We start from the raw sequence: 21,243 nt of genomic DNA, 5'->3' as shown, positions 1-21,243 counted from the left end.
CACAAACAACTTGGAAACAAAATGGCAGACCTAATTAATTCTTGACTCCATGTTCAAATGAAGTTGAGGCAATATTACTTTATGCAGTATTTGTATTCTGCCCAATATTTCACATCACGAGATTCCTCAAAAAACTGAGAAGTCTGAGAGCTACAAAAGAGAAAGCAGTTAAGGCAGTTGATGTCTACATTTGGATTTATTTTTCTAGTTACATGTCTAAGTCTCCATCGTAGGCTAAGGTCAGAGGCTTCTGATGGGGAGGTGTGCTTTGATGTGCTTTTGGCTTCTTGCTGCAAAGGGAAAAGAAGTTCTCAGATAAAGTTCACACACAGCTCTTTTTCATCTGCTAGAAACAATTTTGAGCTATACAAATTCAAGTATAACATAACTAAATTTTATTTCTTTGAAAAAGGATTTCCATATATATATGTACATATATATGTATATATATGTACACACACACACACACACACACACACACACACACACACACACATATATCCCTGCATCACTTATTAACAGGAAAATATTCTGTGAAGTGCATTGTTAGGAAATTTTGTCACTGTGTAAACATGAGAGCTTGTACTAACAAGCTAAGATGGCTTAGACATGACTTTATAAGCCAATACAGTTTCGTGAGACCACAGTCATACATCTCACTGTTGATGGAATAGGTACTATGCAGTGAATGATTCTGCTATAATTTTAACCTTTTACAAAGTACCCATCATTGCCTGAAAATACTAAAGATTGTCAGTAAAACCAAGGATCTTGACAGGATTATTTTTCCTCCTTATTCTTTATTTTATTTTTTAAAAATCATTTTATTATGTCAAACTCAAGATCTGAGCTGCTTGTGCTTTTGTGCTCAAAGGTAGCACTTTGCCACTTGAGATCCAGCTCTACTTCTGGCTTTGAGTATTGAATTGGAGTTAAGAGTCTCACAGACCTTCCTGCATTGGCTGGCATTGAACTGTATGTTACAGATCTCTGCCTCCTTAGTTACTAGGATTATAGACATGAGACACCAACATCCAACTATATTTTAAATGTTATCTTTAAGTAATTGTACAAAGGTGCTTCAATTCAGCATGTCAATTTATGAATATACTGAGTGTTTGGTAGATGTGACCCACTCCGCCATTCTTCCTCAACTCTCCCAACCTCACCCATCCATCCCCTCTATTTTTTCTAATTTCACTTTCAAATGTAGATTTGAATATTATGGCTGCTTGTTGTTACTTAGAGAGCAATGTAGACATCTGCTGCTCACTAATACCTAAGCTACTGTGACCTCTAAATCACAAATGCTTAACATAGTATGTGCTTGTCTTGTTTTTAAGTGTACTTCAACTCTGGCCTGAAACTTGACATTCAGCTACCAAGTCACCACAGTCAGTCAGGAAAATTTCATTATTCCTACTCTGTGCAAAGAGATTGTCACCGAGCTTCTGCTTTACTTGTGCTCAACAACTTTGCCAGGTCAGAGAGGTCTGGTTTTCTTTCTGACAAAAAACATTGAATTCCTAGTTCTTAAGGGGATGCATCTTATTTGTCACTTAATGTTTCTGAGCTGAGGTGAATCTTAATTTATATTGTTAAATATTTAGAGTATGTGATTCTGCTAGGAACTTTTCCTTTCCACATAACTACCCTTTCCTCCCCAGAGCTTGGCTTTGCCATGCCTTCTGAGCCTAGCTCTTCCCTAAGCTGCCTTTAGCAGGAAACTGTCTTTCCCGGGCATCCAACTGTTATGCTATATAGCTTACAGTAACATCTATTATTTATTTTGGTTGGATGTATGCTAAGTGCCAAGCTCTGTGCTGAGCATTTTATATGAATTCTGTCAATAAATCCCAGAAGCAATCAGATTATTGCTGTTCTATGGAGAACAGCAATAGGAGAGTTTATGTGCTTTCCCTTAGGTCACTGAGTGAGTGGAAGAGCCTGAGTTCTGTAAAAATCCAACATGGGATAGCCTAAGCTTTCAACCTTCACTGCCCTATGTATTTGCCAGTCCTTTTGCACTTGTTAGAAATGTTCTGTTTGGTCTGTACACATGAATTAGGTTTTATATTAGGATTAAATTTAAAAGCAAACATTTTTATTGTGTAAATGTGTGTATTTTGTAAGCCACAATATTGTCTATTGTCACTGTTATCTGGCACCAGAATATTTTCCTCGACCCAGAAGGCAATTCTGTTCTCACCAAGCAGTCTCTCCCTGTCTGCCCCTCCCCATCTACCCTGGCAGCTGCTAATCAACATTCTGCCTCTATGGATTTGTCTATTTCTAGGCATCTCACATAAGTAGAATCATTACCATCTGTGGCCTTTTGTGTCTAGTTTCTTTCACTTTATGGTAACAGTGGTGAATGCTATATGAATTCTAATACAGTAAAATGTTAGATAAAATTAAAAGAGTCATAGGGCAGATCTCCTGATTTAAATTTTTGAGTTCCAATTGAAGGTATGAAATTAATTTGGGGGAGGGGTGATGTTTGAAACAACTAACAGAAGCTAAGAAAATAAAATTATTTTTTACAAGCCATTTAAATGAACCATAGGTTCTATTAATGGTCCTTTCCACTGCACCTGGAAAGCCATGCTCTGAGGATTTGTGGACCATTGGGCAAACAACTTCCACAAACCTTAAGGACAGGCAAATACATGATTGAGAATCTTCGCATAGAAAGTCTCGGCCTCTGATATCCTGCTTCTCAGAAAGGATCTTGCAGTTCTCAAAGGGATATTAAATAATTATATATATATAATATGTATAACAATCAATTTAACCTTATCCATTTAAATCTAGAAGTACATTCTCTAATGATATGCTGGACTCAGGCTCTGACATAGATAATAAACAGGGTTTCAAAATGGATATTGGGAATTCTAATATCTAGCACTGAAAAGATCTGAAAAACCATACTGATGGAATCACCTAGATATGACACCTTGTGTATCTACCCTAGTGATGTTGTCTGTTATTGTAATGGCAAAAGAGTACAAGGACTTTCATCTGAAATGTCAATAAAAATTTTCCCTGTCATAGTCTAACGTTTAGGTTTTTTTGAGGGGAAAGTGGAAGGGAGAAGTGGAGAAGAAAAGGCAACAGGAAAGAAGGAAGAAAAATTATAAATGCTTGAAACACACTTTTGGCAATTCATCCTTAAGTTATCTTTGCTAAAGGGTAGTGATCAGTTGAGTTGAAGTTGAGAATCAGAGTAAAGTTGAAGACCGGAGATGACTATATGTGTATAAAGAGACAATAGTATTGACTGAGAGGCAGGTCAATTTGGCCAGCCCTTCTAGTAGAGATTGGAAACTAATGTTAAAAATATACACAGATGTTTTCATACTGGTCTTCTATGAAGAATTAAGGACATTGTATCCAGTTCTGAAGAGAACAGAAGACCTGGACCCTAATGGGCAATGGTTGCTGAGAACACTGGATTGAGGACTTTAACAACTGTGAATCATTTCATAGTTTGTATCATCTCAGTGAACAGATCCTCACATCTCAATTGTGAATGTGAGGGAGTTGAGAATTTCTACGGCATTTAAAACAAATCACTGTATTTCTGAATGCTAACCTCTGAACTGCTGCATATAGTGGTGAGTTGCTGGGCAGCCATGATTTTATAACACTTGCAACCCAGTTCAGAAGCCCCCTATGAAGAGGGATTTGTGCAAAGCTGGCAATTAGGACACTTGCTTTCAGAGCCTTAGTATCTGTTCTTCTCCCTTACTCAACTCCACTTTTTCTTCAAGAAAGAAGAATTTTCGTTCTCATTTTGTTTTCTCCCCAACTTCTCAACCAGAAAAAGTATGATTGCCTTCCTCTTTTACATGAACTAAGGTCCCACAAATGGCTGGCACACAGACCACCATCACCAGCAATTGTCCTCTGCCAAGCCAACATCTCTAATACATCACACACTTCTCCCCTGTTGAGCTGAGGTCCAGATCATCACTCTTCCTAATAGAGTGCTCTTGACAGCCACCACAACTTCAAGAGCACAACATTTTGCAGTTCCAGCTGTAAGACATCATTGACTGACAAATTTTAAAGTGACTTCTTCTGATGTCATTTCCATTTTAGGAAAATGGACATTTTCTTTCTTGAGCCACACTGCCAGCCCTGTCATTTGCATTTTTTTTTCAAATGACAAAAATGCATGCAGAAAAGAAAAGCAAGCTCATCTCAGCTTGACAGTCAAGCTGCTGATACTATTTCTCAGCACCATGGAGTTTAAGCCCTAGGCCAGTAGAAATTAAAAATGTGATTAAAGCAAGCAACTTTTGTTTGGGCAACTACTCGTGGAAGGTAGGCTTAAGGAAGTTTGGCCATCATTCTCAAGCTTGGAAAGAAGGGAGATCCTGCCACTATCTGAAGAGTTTTGGTGCTTAAGCAAGAAAAATAAAACATACAGACTGAAAGAATGGTCAAAAATGCCTGAATTTCTGGGTACTGATAACCCATGGTTATCATTCTAGCTGCCTAAGAAGCCGAAATTTGAGATTCTAGTTTTAAGTCACCCAGGGAAGGAAAGTCTGTGAGAATCTTATCTTCAATTAACCACCAAAAAGCCACAAGTGGAATGGTGGCTCAAATGGCAGACTGTGAGCCTTAAGTGAAAAAGCTCAGGAGCAACACCCAGATCTGGAGTTCAAGCCCCAGGATCAGTACACACATAAAAAAATGAAGCCTGAATTTTGAGGTTAAGCAAAGCTGGAATTGTCTCTGTGAGATTGTTGACTGCTGAAATGTTATTTAATTTTTCTGAGGATTAATTATTTTCTCACTCTAATGGGGATAATAACAGTATCTCATTAGGCCATTAGAAGGATTAAAGAAGGCAAACTAAACTGTTTTGTGCTTAACATTAATGTTAGATATGTTCCTTTCAAATTGTAGGTCTTTTTTTTCACAGACAATACTTTAGTATTTGCTCATCTACTCATTTATTTATCTACTAACTCATGTGTTAAATAGATAATTATCAACTTTGTGCTGTACAAAATTAATAAAACTAGGAAAGCCCTTGGAGCTTTGGAACAAAAGGACTACGAAAGTCAGAATGAAGTATATGTCATTGGGGTGGGGAAATGGATGGGTTATTCCAGATTGTTTGGACAAGGAAAAGGTTGGTATTTAAAGTTTCCCCTGAGGAAATTGTCCAGTGCCAATGACTGGCGATGAAGAGTTCCTTCTAGATGAACAGATGGATGACAGCACAGACACAGCAGTGTCTTGTGAAACTGGAAGGGTAAAGGGCCCTAATAGAAACTTGTGTCATCCCCAAGTTTTCCCTCAGAAAGCAGACGCAAATTCCTATATATTAGGAGAGTAACTTTTGCAATAGGACAAAGCTTTTATTCTACACACACAGAACAAATAAAATAATGGTCTTCCCTAAGAAATATGAGCAGATGACTCGTTCTAAGGATGAAAGCTCTCAAACGGCTGCACAGAAAGATTCAGAGAAATACTCATGCAACATGGATGGAAAGGATACACCTGATCATGAAAAATGGGAAAGCAGACTTGATCGTGACCAGGGGGCAAGAAGAAATGTCTGTGACTGACCTGAAAGATGAATGGGAGTAATTGGCTACAACTCTTCCAAATATAAAATTGGAGAAGATGATTTAGAATGAGATATTAATATTTAGTATATGATTGTTGATGGAACTGTCTAATTAAATGCAATTGACTGAATATCAGAATAAAAGACTATTTTATCTAAATAAAAAAAAATACTTAGGTCCGTCAAATGTTTTTGTTTTGGCATTTTATTTTCCTTAGAGGAAATTAAGACAAATATCTTAAAGTCAATATATATATATATCAGATTTTCCAGGACATAGGGCCTTATAGGAAAATGAAATCAGAAGAACTCCTTGGGCTCTAATCATGAAAGACTTTAGTCAGCTGGCTAGCAAAGTAGAATGGAACATGACTATGATTTTGCTGTCAGTGGGATGTGATAGTACTATCTGTGAGTAGGGCAGAGGTTGATCACCTGGAGCTCTATGTTTTAGGCTCTAGATTGAAGAAGAGAGGATAAAGAAATTCAAATAAGGGGCTGTTATGTAAGTTTTATGGGGGATTATCAGGAGCATGAGAATATGTGAGAAATATGGTACATGAATATTTATGTGTGGGCAGGGAAATTGTACTGTTTATAATAAAAATTTTATGGTAAATTGTTTGTTTCCAGACTTCAGTGATATAACTGCTTAAAATCCAAGCGTTTAAAGTTAAACAGAAAAGAGCTTACTAAATATTTGTTGAAGAAATCAAACAGGATAGAAAATAACTTTAAGGAAATAAAGAAAGAAAAAAGAGGTAAAATTTATGTATATTATGTGTTAATTTCCAATCTCTTAGACATATTAAGGAAGAGGAGAAAATTAGAACTTGGATTTGGGATGTATGTGTCAATAGAAGTTTTTACCAACCACCTACTGAATTATCTGTACTATATTGGCCTATTGCTTCAAGAGTAGTTTCTAACTGAATGCATATCTTTTGTCACAGTTTTAAATTTCCCTCTTTTTCTAAGTCTTTTGTGGTGGTCATTGCTTCCTACCAATCTAAACCTCATACTAAGCTTTCAATTCACATTTATTCATTAAGAATGGAGCTAGGCATTACTCACCGAATTTATCAATTGAAAAATATAAACTTGCCAAATAATTTCATGATCAAGTGAATGACTAACTGAAGATATAACTTTCAGTATAACATTCTAGCAACGTTAGCTGGATAAAAATCCAGTTTCACATGGGTTTAATTTTTTTCACAATAGGTGGCAGAAAGAATTAAAGTCATTTTATTTTCATTCCTGACTTTCCCTAAGAGCAGAGATTAAAAAACCCATGTAGCCTTGGAAACGGAATTTTAGATTAAATATACAAAGGCTAGATTTGAATCAAGATTAAAATTTGGTAAAAATTCTAAAGGAAATAGTATATGTCAGATGATAAATATAAGTACAATAATTTGAAGAAAATGAAATAACACTTTGATCTCATGAAAAAATAATCCTTACTATTTTTTCTTTGAGCCAGATGCTGTTAATCCTAGCTACTCATGAGAATCATGATCTGAGGCTCATGATTCAAAGCCAGTTTGAATAGAAACATTTGTGAAATTCTTATCTCTTATGTACCACCAAAAAGTTAGGAATGAAGCTGTGGCTCAAGTGGTAGATGCTAGCCTTGAGCAAAGAAACTCAGTTCCAGTGATCAGGACTAGAGTGAGTTTGGACTCCAGGACTGACACTCAGGTTTTTTTCCCCCCTTGGAAACTAATAAAATATTCTTTTATTTATTTATTTTTTTATTGTGAAAATACTGTACAGAGGGGTTACAATTACATGGGCAAGATAGTGAGTACATTTCTTATCAAGCATTGTAGCCTCCTCCTTTGTTTTACCCTTCCCATCCTTTCCCAGCAAAATATTCTTTCCTATTAGAAAATGTTCAAGGGTATTGGTATGTTTCTTGTTTCAGGAATTGGACATCAACTACAATGTACTGTGTATAATAAACTCATTATAATTTCATGAGAATAATACACTTTTAGGAACGAGTTACATAAAAAATAGATTTCCTGGAATTGACAGCCAATTAACATTTCTTTTGTCGCTAGTCAATGACAATGACTATAACCCCTTGTTTTGCTCCTGGGCAAAGTTATTTCTTTTTTTCTGCCCATTTTGGGCTTGAACTCAGGACTTGGGTGTTGTTCCTGACCTTTGCTCAAGGCCAGTGCTCAGCCACTCAAGCCACAGCTCCACTTCTGGCTTTTAGTGGTTAATTAGAGAAAAGAGTCCTATGGATTTTTCTGACCAGGCTGGCTTGGAACCACAGTCCTCAGATCTCAGCCTTCTAAGTAGCCAGGATTATAGGACTGAGCCATCATCACCTAGATTGGCACTGATATTTAGAGTGGTTAAGAAGTAGCTTGAATTAATTAATTAGTTTAGCCAAGCTAATCAGAATGATCAGGTTAAGAACAAAATCTACGAGCTAAAATCATCTATAGTGGTCTCAGATTTCATGGATGATTCATTAGAATTATCTAGGAGCTTTTATAAATCCAGATGTATGACATAATTAAAAAACTAAAATAGCCAAAAGGAACTACATGAGAATCTCTGGATATAGGTTTTAAGCATCCTATGAGATGCCAGCACACATGGCGTTGGAAACTACCAACATAAATCAAAATGTTAATAAAAAAGTCCTAACTAAGGATTTATGTTATATATGTTCTTATATATAATCAAAATGTGATATGAAATGATAATGCTGTTGACATAAGTCCCCTCTTTCCACTATTCACGCCTTCTACTTCAGGAAAAGATTTACAGACTCAAGGGTCCTGTGATAATGGCCAATGAACATAAAGTATGTTTCCTCTTAAAACAACCTGTCTCTTATATAAGCATAAAATGAAAACTGTATACTTGTGAGTACTTACCAAACAAAGTAGGAAGTAAATACTAGGAAAATCATGATAAGAAAACCACCACCGAAAACGCCATATACCCAAATTTTTACTCGGCCATCTGTTTAAGAAAGAGTTGACATAGCAAGTTTAGTGTCCAGAAGTTTACAGTATTGGAGAAAGTAACATGCTGTCTGGCAGCCCCATGCTGATGATCGGTTCAGAACTTGAAATGAACAGCATCAGAGCTAACTAAACTCTCATGCCAAGCAGTGTTTTGGCAGACTCTGTGACTTGCCATACATGATAAGGAACCAACAAAGCTCTCTCTTGAACATCGAAGGAATATGAGTTATCTACTAGAAACTATGTTTGTGAAAAAACAAACTTGTATTACTTTGTACTATTATTTATGGATTTATACCCATATAAACAGTGTATATCACCCTAATATTTAGAAAGTGAGCACTCAAAAACATTACATTATAGTTGCACGTATATAAGTATAATTTTAAAAAATTACCTCAATTCTGAAATTTCCATAGTTATAAATGTATGTATAATTGACACATAGTCAATTATAATATAATTAATGAATTTGATTTTTGACTGTATTATAATTAGTAATATTTGATATTTGTTTTACAACTACCAAACACTGGTGATTATTACTTCATTAAATTAACTGGCAGGCTATTTTATTAGAAGCTGCTTATAATCTTTACATAACCTACATACATTTGCAAAGCATTTTGTCCACATAAACAATGAAAAGTAAATAAAAGGGCTATTCTGGGCATCTCTTAATTCTTTGTGCAAATAAAACTAGTATGATTGTTTTACTAGCTCTGCTTTCTAAATAACATTGGATAAACAAAACCAATATAACCAGATCAATGAAACATTTGGCCAATTTACTGTGAAATTATGACCATGTACATGCATGAATATATTATTTAGAATTTCATAACTCTCAAAGTTAGATAAAGCAGAATCACCAAATACTCTGTATGTTCTTCTATTTTGTAACTTTTCTATGTAAGGTATTATTTGAATATATGTATGGTTCTCTTAAATATGATAGACATACATTGTTTTTCTTAGAATATTCTCTCTCCCTCCTGCCTTCCCTCTCCCTCCCCCCTCTCTCTATCTCTCTCTTTCATCAATACTAGGGTTTGAATTCAGAAACTTGCACTTGCCAGATAAGTGGTGTGTGTGTGTATGTGTGTGTGTGTGTGTGTGTGTGTGTGTGTGTGCATGCACTCCCCCCCACACACACACCCATCACCATACACACATGCTAATCCTGGGGCTTGAAATCAGAGCTTGGACACCATCCCTGAGCTTTTTTTCTCAAGGCTATGAATCACTCTAACACTTGGGCCATAGCTTCACTCCCAGCTGTTTAGTGTTTAATTGGAGATAAGTGTCTCATGAATGAGATCCACAGAACTCAGTTTCCTGAGTACCTTGGATTGTACAGGCATAAGCCACCAGTGCCCAGCTTGCTTTAATTTTGAAGTACGTTGTGTATTTTTTTCGCCTGGTCCAGTATGCTTACTGTTTTCTGCCTGGCTGGGATGATAGTTGTATATTACCACACCCAATGATTTCTGATGAGAGGTGTGAACTTTCTTTCCCAGTTTGGCCATGAATTATGATGCTCTTAATCTAAGCCTTCAGAGGGTTACAGGCATGAACCATTGCACTTGGCTTTTTCTCCCTATTTCATGGATAACTAAATTTACAATTTCAGGAATTCATTAACCACAGGTCCAAAATACACATATCTGCATCTTCCTCTCTCTTTCTTCCTCCTCCTCCACCACCACCACCACCTCCTCCTTCTCCTTCATCATTGGCAACTATTTTGCGCCAGCACAGAGAAATACAAGGGTCTGGCATTGTTTCTTAGCTTGTCCTGTTCAAGGCTGACATCGGACCACTTGAACCACTATATCTCCACTTCCAGATTTTTGGTGGTTAATTGAAGAGGCTTTCCTGTCTAGGCTGGCTTTGAATCATGAACCTCAGATCTTGACTTTCTGTGTAACTAGGATTACAGGTATGAATCACCAGTGTCTGTCTTGCATTTTATTCTTAAACTTCTTTGGGATAAAAAACAATGCACATGCCTATAATCCTAGCTATTCAGGAGGCTGAGATCTGAGGATCGGGATTCAAAGCCAGGCCCAGGCAGGAAAGTCTGTGAGACTTTTATCTCTAATAAACCACTCACAAACCGGAAGTGATGCTAGCCTTGAGCTGAAGAGCTGAGGGACAGTGCCCAGGCCCAGAGTTCAAGCCCCACAACCTACAACAAAACAAAAACAAAACAAAAACAAAAATAAACAAAAAATAATGCGAATATCTTTTTTTAAATTTTATTTTATTGTAAAGGTGCTCAACAATGACTGAATAAAATCACGATGACTTTCAGTTATATTACTACTTATCAGTTTTTCTTCTTAGAAAACATTTTTAAGCCTAAATCATTCAAAATGAGTTTCCACGGAGTAATGATTTCTTTCCTATGATCGTGTAAAGTTTACAAGATTGCTTGTTATAGCAAGTGAGTAGAAACAAATTAAATACCCATAGCAAGTGAGTAGAAACAAATTAAATACCCATAAATACAAAAATGAAAAAACAAAAATGTGGTGCAAACTGTATATGGATATATTAAAATTAGGTAGACCTTTTACAAACTAGCATGGAAATATATACAATCTATAATACTCAGCAAAAGAAACATAGCAAATCAAAACAATGATGTTCTTCAGTTTTGTGTGTGTGTATGTGTGTGTGTGTGTGTGTGTGTGTATGTGTATGTCAGGTACTTGGAAATTTTGATCAAAACAAAAAAGATTCACAGCGAATATGACTGTGATAACTCCCAAGTAAAAAAGATAGCTATCTTTTTTTAAAAAAAGCTTTGATTCTGACTTCTTTGAAATACTAATGATTAAATTATCTATTTCAGTTTTTACATTGTAAACATAAACAAAACCAAACAAATACCTTGTTTGAACAAAAATCACCCTTTATATTACTTTACCTACAAGGACTCACAAAATTGATGCATTAAGATGACCCACTGCCTTTAAACTTCAACTATGTTTAAAATATTACAATGTTTAAAATAAAACTTCAAACTATTAAAAACGATAGTGAAAGTATACTTTTAATAGAGGGAGGGACATGCATTAGAATGCAATATGAACATGTGTATAACTAATATAAGGTAAATAAAATGTCATTTTACTACTTTTTTACTTTCTTGCTTGGAAGCTAGCACTATTGCTAGTTATTCTTATGTGTGTGTGTGTGTGTGTGTATGTTTCTCCATTTTAATCTGAATATCCAAGCATCTGAATATGTACACACACACACACACACACACACACACACATCTTTCAAAATCCTACTTGATGTACATCATTTATTTTGATTTGTACTTTTTTTTGCGAAGCAATTCAAGTTGTATATATTTCTAAGTTAGTTCACAAAAGCACATTTATCTAATTTTAATAGAAATTATGGGATAACATTCAACAATTGTATCTCATTTTTGTTTTATGTGATGCTATTAATGAGCATTTGGGTCATTTCTGCTTATATTTTGTTACAAGCAATCATGTTATGATTAAGAAATTCTTTAATGGTGTCATGTGTATGTATCTGAAGAACAAATTTGAAAGATAAATATTTTTGGTAAAAATGTGTATTAGGAAAATGTATTGGAATAGCCAAATTGCCCTCCTGTATATAATGCTCTCATTTTATTCTTCACCATTAGAACATAGTAAAAATTATGAGCTCTAAGACTAAAAACATACTAAGTGTGTACTTATGTGTATAACTGAATACACAGATATGACACATACATTAATACACAGGATTATTATTGATGATTTATTGAGACCCATACAGTCTATGCTTGGTCTCAATATTTAGGACTTCACAGGTAGATTTTAAGATACATTGTCCTGGCCCTCACCCTAATTCTTTTCCAGAAATAGGGTCTGCTTTTCATATCATCATTGGTTAAATTTGTATCTACTCCTAGATCATTCATCAAGCTAATGAGATGTTTTAAAACACCTCTGGCATTCCAAGACATATAGAGAAATTAAAAGTTGAATAAAATATGGTACTCATCCTAAGAAGTTGGTTGAGGTGTGTAAATATTATTTCCCCAATTAGATCTAGAGTGCTTAGCACCTGGGCTCTGTTTTTTGCTTCATTTAAACATGTTAGAGATGTATTTCTTTTAAGGCTAAGGCTAAGGAAGAAAAGTCCCTAAAACATACTAGTATGAGCTTTATTTTTCTCTTCTCTCCCATTCCTTGCCCGTTATATTCCACTTTTGGAAACAATATGACTGACAGACATGTAGACTCTTGCTTTTCCCTTCTGCCCACTTCACAAATTCACATAAGGACTTAGATGAGCCAACTTTTTGTAAACCTCTTTCTGTCAGTGTTGATGGTGGGACTTGATAAAAATCAGTTGGAACTGCCAGTTTCAGCTCCCTGATCTTTCAAATGCGGCTGATAATATCCTTTAGGTTGCAAGGCTGCACTATGATGATTCATGTAACAGAAGCAGCCAGTACAGAACCAAGAAAATACAGAGCGCATTCAATACATTTTCCTTCCTGTTCTTTATGGCAAAGCTCTATTCTGAGCCCTTAGGCCTGACAGTGCAATTATCCTCACAGTATGGCAGGGTAGATGCTTCTGAATGAGTTTTATTGATAAAGAAACTGAGATCTTGGGATGTTAAGAAATTACATCTGGTCACTAGTCAGGCATGTTTAAGCTCCAGTGCCAGTCAAGTGGTATTTAGCAATTTCATTAATGTTTCTCACACAAGGTCTCTTTAGATTTCCTAAAAGTTTCTCACTTTCTATTCCAGGGTTTCCCTTTAATTATAATTATATACGTGAACCCAGTCATATCATCAGAAATAATTTACAATTAACAAATGTTTCCAAGAATGTTATTTTGTTACTTAACTCAGTGCCTATTATTTGATGATTGGCAGGCTAGCACTCAAAGACCTATGAAAATATTTGCGAGTTAAAGGGAACTATGCATCAGACAATACAAAAATGAGAGAAAGCTTGAACCAAATTATTGTCTTTTTTTTTTTGTCCGTCTTGGGGCTTGAACTCTGGGCCTAGGTGCTTCCCTCAGCCCTTCAGCTCAAAGCTTGAGTTATAGTGCCACTTGCAGCTTTTTGGTGGTTAATTGTAAAGAAGAGTTTCACAGGCTTTCCTGCCCGGGCTGGCTTTGAACCACGATCCTCAGATCTCAGCCTCCTGAGTAGCTAGGATTACAGGCGTGGGCCATTGACACCCGACTGTGTCTTCTTTCTTTATTATTCTTTTCTTTCTCTGCTCCATTCTACCCATACTGAATAATGGTAAAATATGACCCACTTCCACGAGAATATCTGCATTTCTTATTCATAACTGGAACATACCTGGATCAAGTAACTGAAGAGACCATCCTTTAAAAATGTCATGTATTTTTGAATTCACAGGTCTATTTTTCCCAGAGAGGTTTTTCACATCAGCTTTTCTGTCCTCTGAACCTGGTACTTTCATGCAGTAATCTAGGAAGCCGTTTGATCTCATTATCTCTAGGTAACCCTCCTCACAACCACAGACCCCACCCTGCAACACAGGAAATATTTTAATGGTTACACAGTTGAACAAATGAATAAGGAGCAATTTAACTGATGGAATTGCTTAATATTTGAAATATATATTATGAAAAGTTAGGGTTTTTAGCAACTGAGTTCCCCGTAAGATGGAAATGAAATTTATATTTCATCTTTCTGAATACTAAAGTCATCATTTAGTAACTTCCAGGATTTTCTAATGCATTTGTAATTGTAAGGCCTTTGAAGTATGAGCTCAAAATTATTTGTGAATAAAGTATATCAACTATGTCTTCTCCTTTTTTGAACTGTTAATGTTATTTAATCAAATTATCTTCTTTCCTTTCCTCAATGGTTTTTGAGACCTGTCTACTGATTCCAACTTCACTTTCATCCCCGGAAGTGGAAGCAAGGTTTCTGCATATTCTCAAATGGCATTTGAGGTTCTTTGAAATCCGAATATCACTATCAATTTTCCACCATTGACCTCTAACTATCTGGCAGTATCTCTCTGCTCCTTAGAGAGCAGCCAAGTACAGGAATAAGACTTCATGAAAGACACATGACCATGGAAATGATAGCATTTTATCTATTAAATTTATTGTTATTATTATTATTGTACTGGAAATCAAATCCAGGGCCTTGCATGTGCTAGACAAGTATTGTACTGAAGAGCTCCCTTCCCATGATGTATGTGTAAGTTTGCTATAGGTCACTAAGTGTTATAATGAAGATATTGACTAATGCAGGGAATACATCACTAGAATTAGAGCTATAGAAAATACAAGATTAGTCAAGAGAGATAAAATTATGAACATAATAAAAGTTGTTGTAGTAGGCATTGAAGAGATAACTAAAGTTGCTCCTTCAACTAAGTGAATGAATAGATGACTTGTTGTAATATCTGTGGTCAATCACATGGCTAGTGCTACCAGTTGGATGTACAAGGTATTAGTTAATTAATATGTGATACACCTAATTAGGATTCCTTATGGTAGAATATTGGCATAAGAATTTGTTTTATATTGGAAGCCTGTTACAGCTGTTACAGACCACCTCAGGCTGGTCTTGAGCTTGCTTTGTTGCTTGTGCTGGCTTTGAACTCCTTACTTTCTGCTTTAGCTTCCTCAGTGCTGAGATTAGAGGTGTGAACAACCAATTGTAGCTCCTAAATTACTGTGTTATTTAGACTGTAGCTTGAGTGTCAGCCTATCTCACATCCCTAGTTGGCATTGTAATAATATGACCTTTTTAAATTTTCTGTGACACTTGCTGGTCATTTTCAAGTGTAATGAATGTCTTTGTAGAGCTCACTATGATGAGCGGTGATAGACAGATTCCTATCTTTTTCTAAGAGTGAACCTGAAAATGACTGCCCTTCCTCAAGCAAACAGATACCAGAGAAGAATACAAAAGTAAAAGCATTAAGATCCTAAATCCCTGGTTTGGTATTATGACTTCTTCTCTAAAATTAGCTGGCATTTTTCAAACAGATACTAACCCCCTATAACTACTTATACCAATCCTCATCAACCAGCCAGCCTAATTAGATAATCAGCAGTTAACTAAACATGATTAGGGTGCAATAGATACTTACAACAAGCAAGGATATTGAGCTTTTACAAAACTAAAAAGGTTAAAAGAGCAAATGTTGTAATTAGCTACCCATGTTCAGTACAGGATATATTCACATAATAATTTTCAGTTGGTTTTAATTGATGCTATAATATGGAGTTCAATGCAGATATCTAACTAACTAGATATACATATACATTATATGAACATCTATTTAAGCTATCTTTTCTAAATATATTTTTATTGTCAACCTGAAAGAAAACCTCTGATCAGTAAGTCATATAGACCAAAAGTTCAAGAAAAAGTACAATTTGTGTTTTAATAAAGTGGGCATCTAGAGAATTGTTGGAAAGCTACAACTTCGACTTGCAAACAATATTGGTCCAAATGCATCTACTCCTTATGGCCTTTTTCCTCTTTTATTCATTTCTGTAATTTTACCCATTATCTTTTCTGTGTTAAAAATAGGCAACAATGCTTGATAAGAAATGTACTCATTATCTTACCCATGTAATTGCAACCCCTCTGTACAGTATTTTCACAATTAAAAAAAAAAGAAAAGAAAACATATCAACTCACCTTCAAATATAAATCTAACTTGAAATAGAAGAGACACAAAACAGGATTAAATACTTGGATTATTTTAATCAAATTATTTTCAGAATGAGAATACCACAAATATTACTACAAATAGGGACTTCCTATTTTCCTTACTATAGCCTTTTTAATTTTTTATTTTATTGTAAAGATGCTGTACAGAAGGGTTACAGTTACATGAGTAAGGTACGTTTCTTGGTGAACATTTTAAAACTATATATACAAGGCGTACTATTAAGTGCACAGTATGCTACACATTTACCATTAATTCCTAAGCAGTACTAAATGAGATGTATAGGGGTTAAAAAGGAACAAAATTTCTCCTTTTTTGCAACCATAATCATATTTAAAATCAACTAAAAGTTTACTTCCACTATAATTGTCATATAATAAATTATAAAAAGTAATTTTCTTTGGTCATGGGGCCTGAACTCTGGGCCTGGGTGCTGTACTGCAACTTTTCAGCTCAAGGCTAACGCTATACCACTTGAGCCATAGCGCCACTTCCAGTTTCCTGTTGGTGGTTTATTGGAGATAAGAGTCTCACAGACTTTTCTTTCCAGGACTGGCTTTGAATCACGATCCTCAGATCCTAGCTACTCATACAGACCCACCGACGCCCGGCATAAAAAGTAATTTTAAAAAATAGTTTTATTGTTATTATTAAGGTGTTATACAGATGGGCTATCATTTCATAATTCAAATAATGAGTACATTTCTCTTTTTTTGACAATGTCATCATTCTTTTAGTTTCCTCCACTAAAAATTATTAATTCCTATCAAATATGAGCAGCCTTTATATCTTTCTAAATAGTTTAGTATATGAAATGTTAAAATTCAGATATAGATCAATTGAGAACACTTATAGGTAGATAGAGCCAATACAAATTGGATAGCTGAAAGCCAGAGTTGGTTATAAACAGATCTATAGAAATAAGTGTACTTCATACATGGCACTACACAGAAACCCTTCATAGCAATGTTAGTCCTACAATTGCCTCTAGATGGTGTCATGGGCATGTGGAACCACTGGGTGGGCTGCAGCAGACAGGAGCACATCTGACTGCCTATGTAAAACAAAGCAATTACAATACCTGTAGAGGAGTTGGAATGTGGCTCACCTGTGTGCAGTAGGAGAAAGGCTTTCTGCAGGCTGGAATGCACTGCCTAATAGCAGCAGGGCGTGCCTGAGGGGAGCAGCCTCCTACAAAAGAAATCCCACCATTAACTGTAGATTCCTCCCAATTTTAAAACAACAAAAATTGTTATATTTCCCCTGTATGTCAATGACCACTTTGCAATAATATTATAATTACTATCATCATTATTATTATTTTAAATCACGATGTCAACAATGTGGTCTAGTTCTATCTTATTGTCTTTGCCAGGATGTGTTGTTTAAAATGAGAGAGAGAGTGTTCCAACAGACCATGTTTATGGTGGGTTTTCCCCCCAAGTTCATTAGTATATAGCTTAAGCTCTAGAGCAAAGGATAGGGGTGACAGGATCAGCAAAATTGATGAAATCTCAAATTGTATTTCATTTTTAATTATTGTTATTAGTATTATTATAACTGGTGTTGATTGTGGAAATCTGTTTAAATTCAGAAGCAGAAAACACGTGCTGGAAGACACAATCTGTATATTTCTTCAGTTCTTGAGCAACTCAGCTATGTACTAGTCTACTCCTATACCACTAATTGCCTCATGGAACCACAGTAAAAGATACTTTGATAATGATTTTTATGGATGTACTAGCCAGAGCACTCTCTCTCTCTCTCTCTCTCTCTCTCTCTCTCTCTCTCTCTATCTCTTCATAAGGTCTAGGAAGGGCAATAAAATGTTGGACAAAATACTAATAGTTGCTCAGCAGATATGTTTAATTAAAGTGATGAGATAATGTATGTTATCTAAAAGTCATCTAAATACTGGTTTGTTCTTTCTCAATTCAAGGTAGTAAAAGAGATGTGGCAAGATGCCTAAAAACAATTTGACTAAGAAGTTGATGTCTAAACTAAAAGCATGTCTAAAGTATATTTATATAATACCTGCTGATTTATAGACTCTAACCTTTGCCTGACTATGTTTGTCAATAACAGTTTACTATTTTGTAACTAGATCAGAAAGACTTTGATTCCAAGATGGCACAGAGAATAAACTTACATTTTTCCTAGGAACAAAGCAGCTAAATTCTCATTATTGACAATGAAACAAATAATCAACTCTGAATTGTGGCACAAGCAAAACTAAATCACAAATAAAACCAGAATGAGCATTTGGTAGCAAAACTGATATTTTGGATCTTAGGAGCAGCATCCTCACCGTGTGTTGTTACTAGTGTATTTGTGGAAAGAAACTTTTGTTAACAGTCATCTCCCAAATAGATTACCCCAGGGGAAGATCTTAGTAATTGGAAAAGGAATGTTAGAATTTGTATAGCTTATAAAACATTTTCTGAAATTTAATCATTAAGCTGTAACATCATTTATCCCACTATACTCGTGAGCTGAAATTATTTGTGAGATGACCTCATGAGGTACAATAGAGAGGACCACGGTGCAGAGTTTGTAGTATGATTCTTTCCAGCGTGTTATCACAGAACACTGAAAAGGACAAGACTTTTGGGGCTCCCAGTTAGGTCGACTTGGAGTCAATTTAGTCTTAACAACTTACCAAATGAAAAAGTATCTCAAGATAAGTAATTATATGGATGAAACTATAGACTAGCACTAATAATGCAGGACATATAAACAAGAAAAATGAGGCCCTGACAATACTTTCCTACAGACACTTCTCCCAGACCTATATACAACTGCTTGTCAGCTGTGGTACCAATTTAATATGCTCTGACAGAAAGGCATAAAAGATCATTAATAGTATTGAGAAGACCACTTTTATAATCAAATTGTATCCACTGTTAAGAGTAAGGGAGCTTTTCCCCCTTATTTTTAGATATTAAGTAGGAAATTTAAAAACTCACTAAAATATTCAAAGCAAAGATGTAAATGTATACATTCAATCATTATTGATTGTCATGTAAACCCTTTTATTTCAATTTTGGAAAACATTTTATAAAACAAAACAATAGCATAGTAGTGCATGAATATATGGTGAAACATGTCCTCAAAAACTTTTACTGAAGCCAGGTGCCAGTGGCTCATGCCTGTAATCCTAGCTGTTCAGGAGGCTGAGATCTTAGGATCATGGTTCAAAGCCAGCCTGGGCAGGAAAGTCCATGAGACTCTTATCTCCAATAAACCACTAGAAAACTGGAAGTGGCATGGTGGCGCTCACCTTGAGCTGAAGAGCACAGGGATAATGCCCAAGCCCAGAGTTCAAGCCCCACAACCAACAAAAACTCTGAACTGTACATGATATATTGGATTCCTTATTATACATTTTATTTATGGTATTTTAAGAGACTTAAAATAGGATTTCTTTCCAGATGTAAAAGAATAATGAAGATTTTCCATGAAGACCATGAAAATCCATATACTCTCTATTGCTTGCTTAATTTGTCTTATAAAATACAGCACATTTCAAGATCTCTTTTAGTAGCCCAGATAAGTCTTAGAAAGGAGTACCTGTAACATTGACACCATCTGAACGTTGGCACCAGACAGTTCGTTCATTATTGTTCCAAAGACTGGCTTTCCATATGTATTGATAGCATTTACCTCCTGCAATTAAATATGATAACATTGGTTCTGTTATACTCCATTTACACATAGAATGAGCACTGATCAATAGATTTAACTATTGAAATGCGCTTTGGGTTACCTGTACAAGGACGAGTTTCTAGCACCTGTTGGGGGCAGCTATCTTGGTTCTCAAAAGATTGAATTATAAAAGTCCTTGACCTAGATTGGCGACCCATGGTTTCAAAGCTTCTTCCATCAATGCATGTTAATTCACACTTGCTCCATTCTGACCATGCAGTTAAATGGCAGTCTCCTGCAAAGTTGTGTAGAACAGGATAGGAGAGACAACATGAATAACTATGTGGTGCTAGAATTCACTTGAATGCACAGAAACTCTGAATAGAAGTAGGAGGCCATTGGGTCTCAATACTGCACCTTAGTTGGACCAATTTTCTAATTGGGAAGTACTAAGGAAGATGAAGTCATTTTCAGTTTAATCTAGTTTATTAAGAGGGTCCAAAAATTGGATTGCCATTACATTGCTTCAAAACATAGTAGTCATAACTACAGAATGATCTATGTCTGCTGGTGACAATAAAAAAGTTTAAAAAGGAGATGTTAAGTTTATAGTAACTCAGTTTTGAAAGATCAGTACAGCATTGTAAAATGGGTATTCATAGAAATTCCATAAAAAGGTATAAGGGGGTCACTATAATGAAACACCTTTTGTCTTAAAGAACATTTCACTCAATATTCTTGGCATTTATGTATGGAATGGATCAACCCATTTTCTGGGGAAAGAAATCATGTTTACAGACATCATTTGCAGCTGGGTGCTAGTGACTCATGCTTGTAATGTTAAGTACTCAGTGAGGTTTGATAAGATTAACCCAGGCAGAAAAGACCTAGAAACCCTATCTCCAATTAATCAGCAAAAGTGTAAAATTCTACCATAAGATGCTAAAAAGTATGCACTGTTTCGAATAAAACCAAGAAATGCAGCATTGTAAAAAAAAATGTTAGATTGGAGGCTTGGTTTGAGTGAGAGCCTGAAGTGATATAACACAGATTTTAGCTCAGTTCATACTCTTCCAAATCCACAGCATTTTTTTTCTTCTTTTTCCTTCTACTTTCTTCACCTCCTTTGGAGCAATAATATATTCCAAAATGGTAACCACAATTTGAAATGGACTACACTTAAAATCCTTGATTTGATGAGATAGAGTTTCTCCAGAAAGAAAGCAAAAGGAAGCTGATAGAAAAGATAAGTAAATAAATAAAATGACTCCTGACTA

General features: G+C 35.5%; 1 protein-coding gene across 1 annotated transcript in view; it reads right to left on the bottom strand.

Moving 5' to 3' along the window:
* Window positions 1-208: 208 nt before the first annotated feature.
* Thsd7b (thrombospondin, type I, domain containing 7B) overlaps window positions 209-21,243 on the bottom strand; it is a 793,597-nt gene continuing 772,562 nt past the window's right edge. Inside the window, exons 22-27 of the mRNA XM_013030805.1 lie at window positions 20,088-20,261; window positions 19,892-19,987; window positions 17,430-17,512; window positions 13,957-14,149; window positions 8,497-8,584; window positions 209-290 (exon numbers count right to left, since the gene is read on the bottom strand). Coding sequence (XP_012886259.1) covers window positions 209-290; window positions 8,497-8,584; window positions 13,957-14,149; window positions 17,430-17,512; window positions 19,892-19,987; window positions 20,088-20,261 — 716 coding nt within the window. The remainder of the gene's footprint in view (window positions 291-8,496; window positions 8,585-13,956; window positions 14,150-17,429; window positions 17,513-19,891; window positions 19,988-20,087; window positions 20,262-21,243) is intronic.

This window comes from Dipodomys ordii, unplaced genomic scaffold (assembly GCF_000151885.1).
Source record: "Dipodomys ordii isolate 6190 unplaced genomic scaffold, Dord_2.0 Scaffold133, whole genome shotgun sequence".
In the NCBI taxonomy this organism is placed as follows: Eukaryota; Metazoa; Chordata; class Mammalia; order Rodentia; family Heteromyidae; genus Dipodomys; species Dipodomys ordii.
The sequence above is the reverse complement of the archived record's forward strand: the minus strand, read 5'-3'. Positions and strand labels throughout refer to the sequence as shown.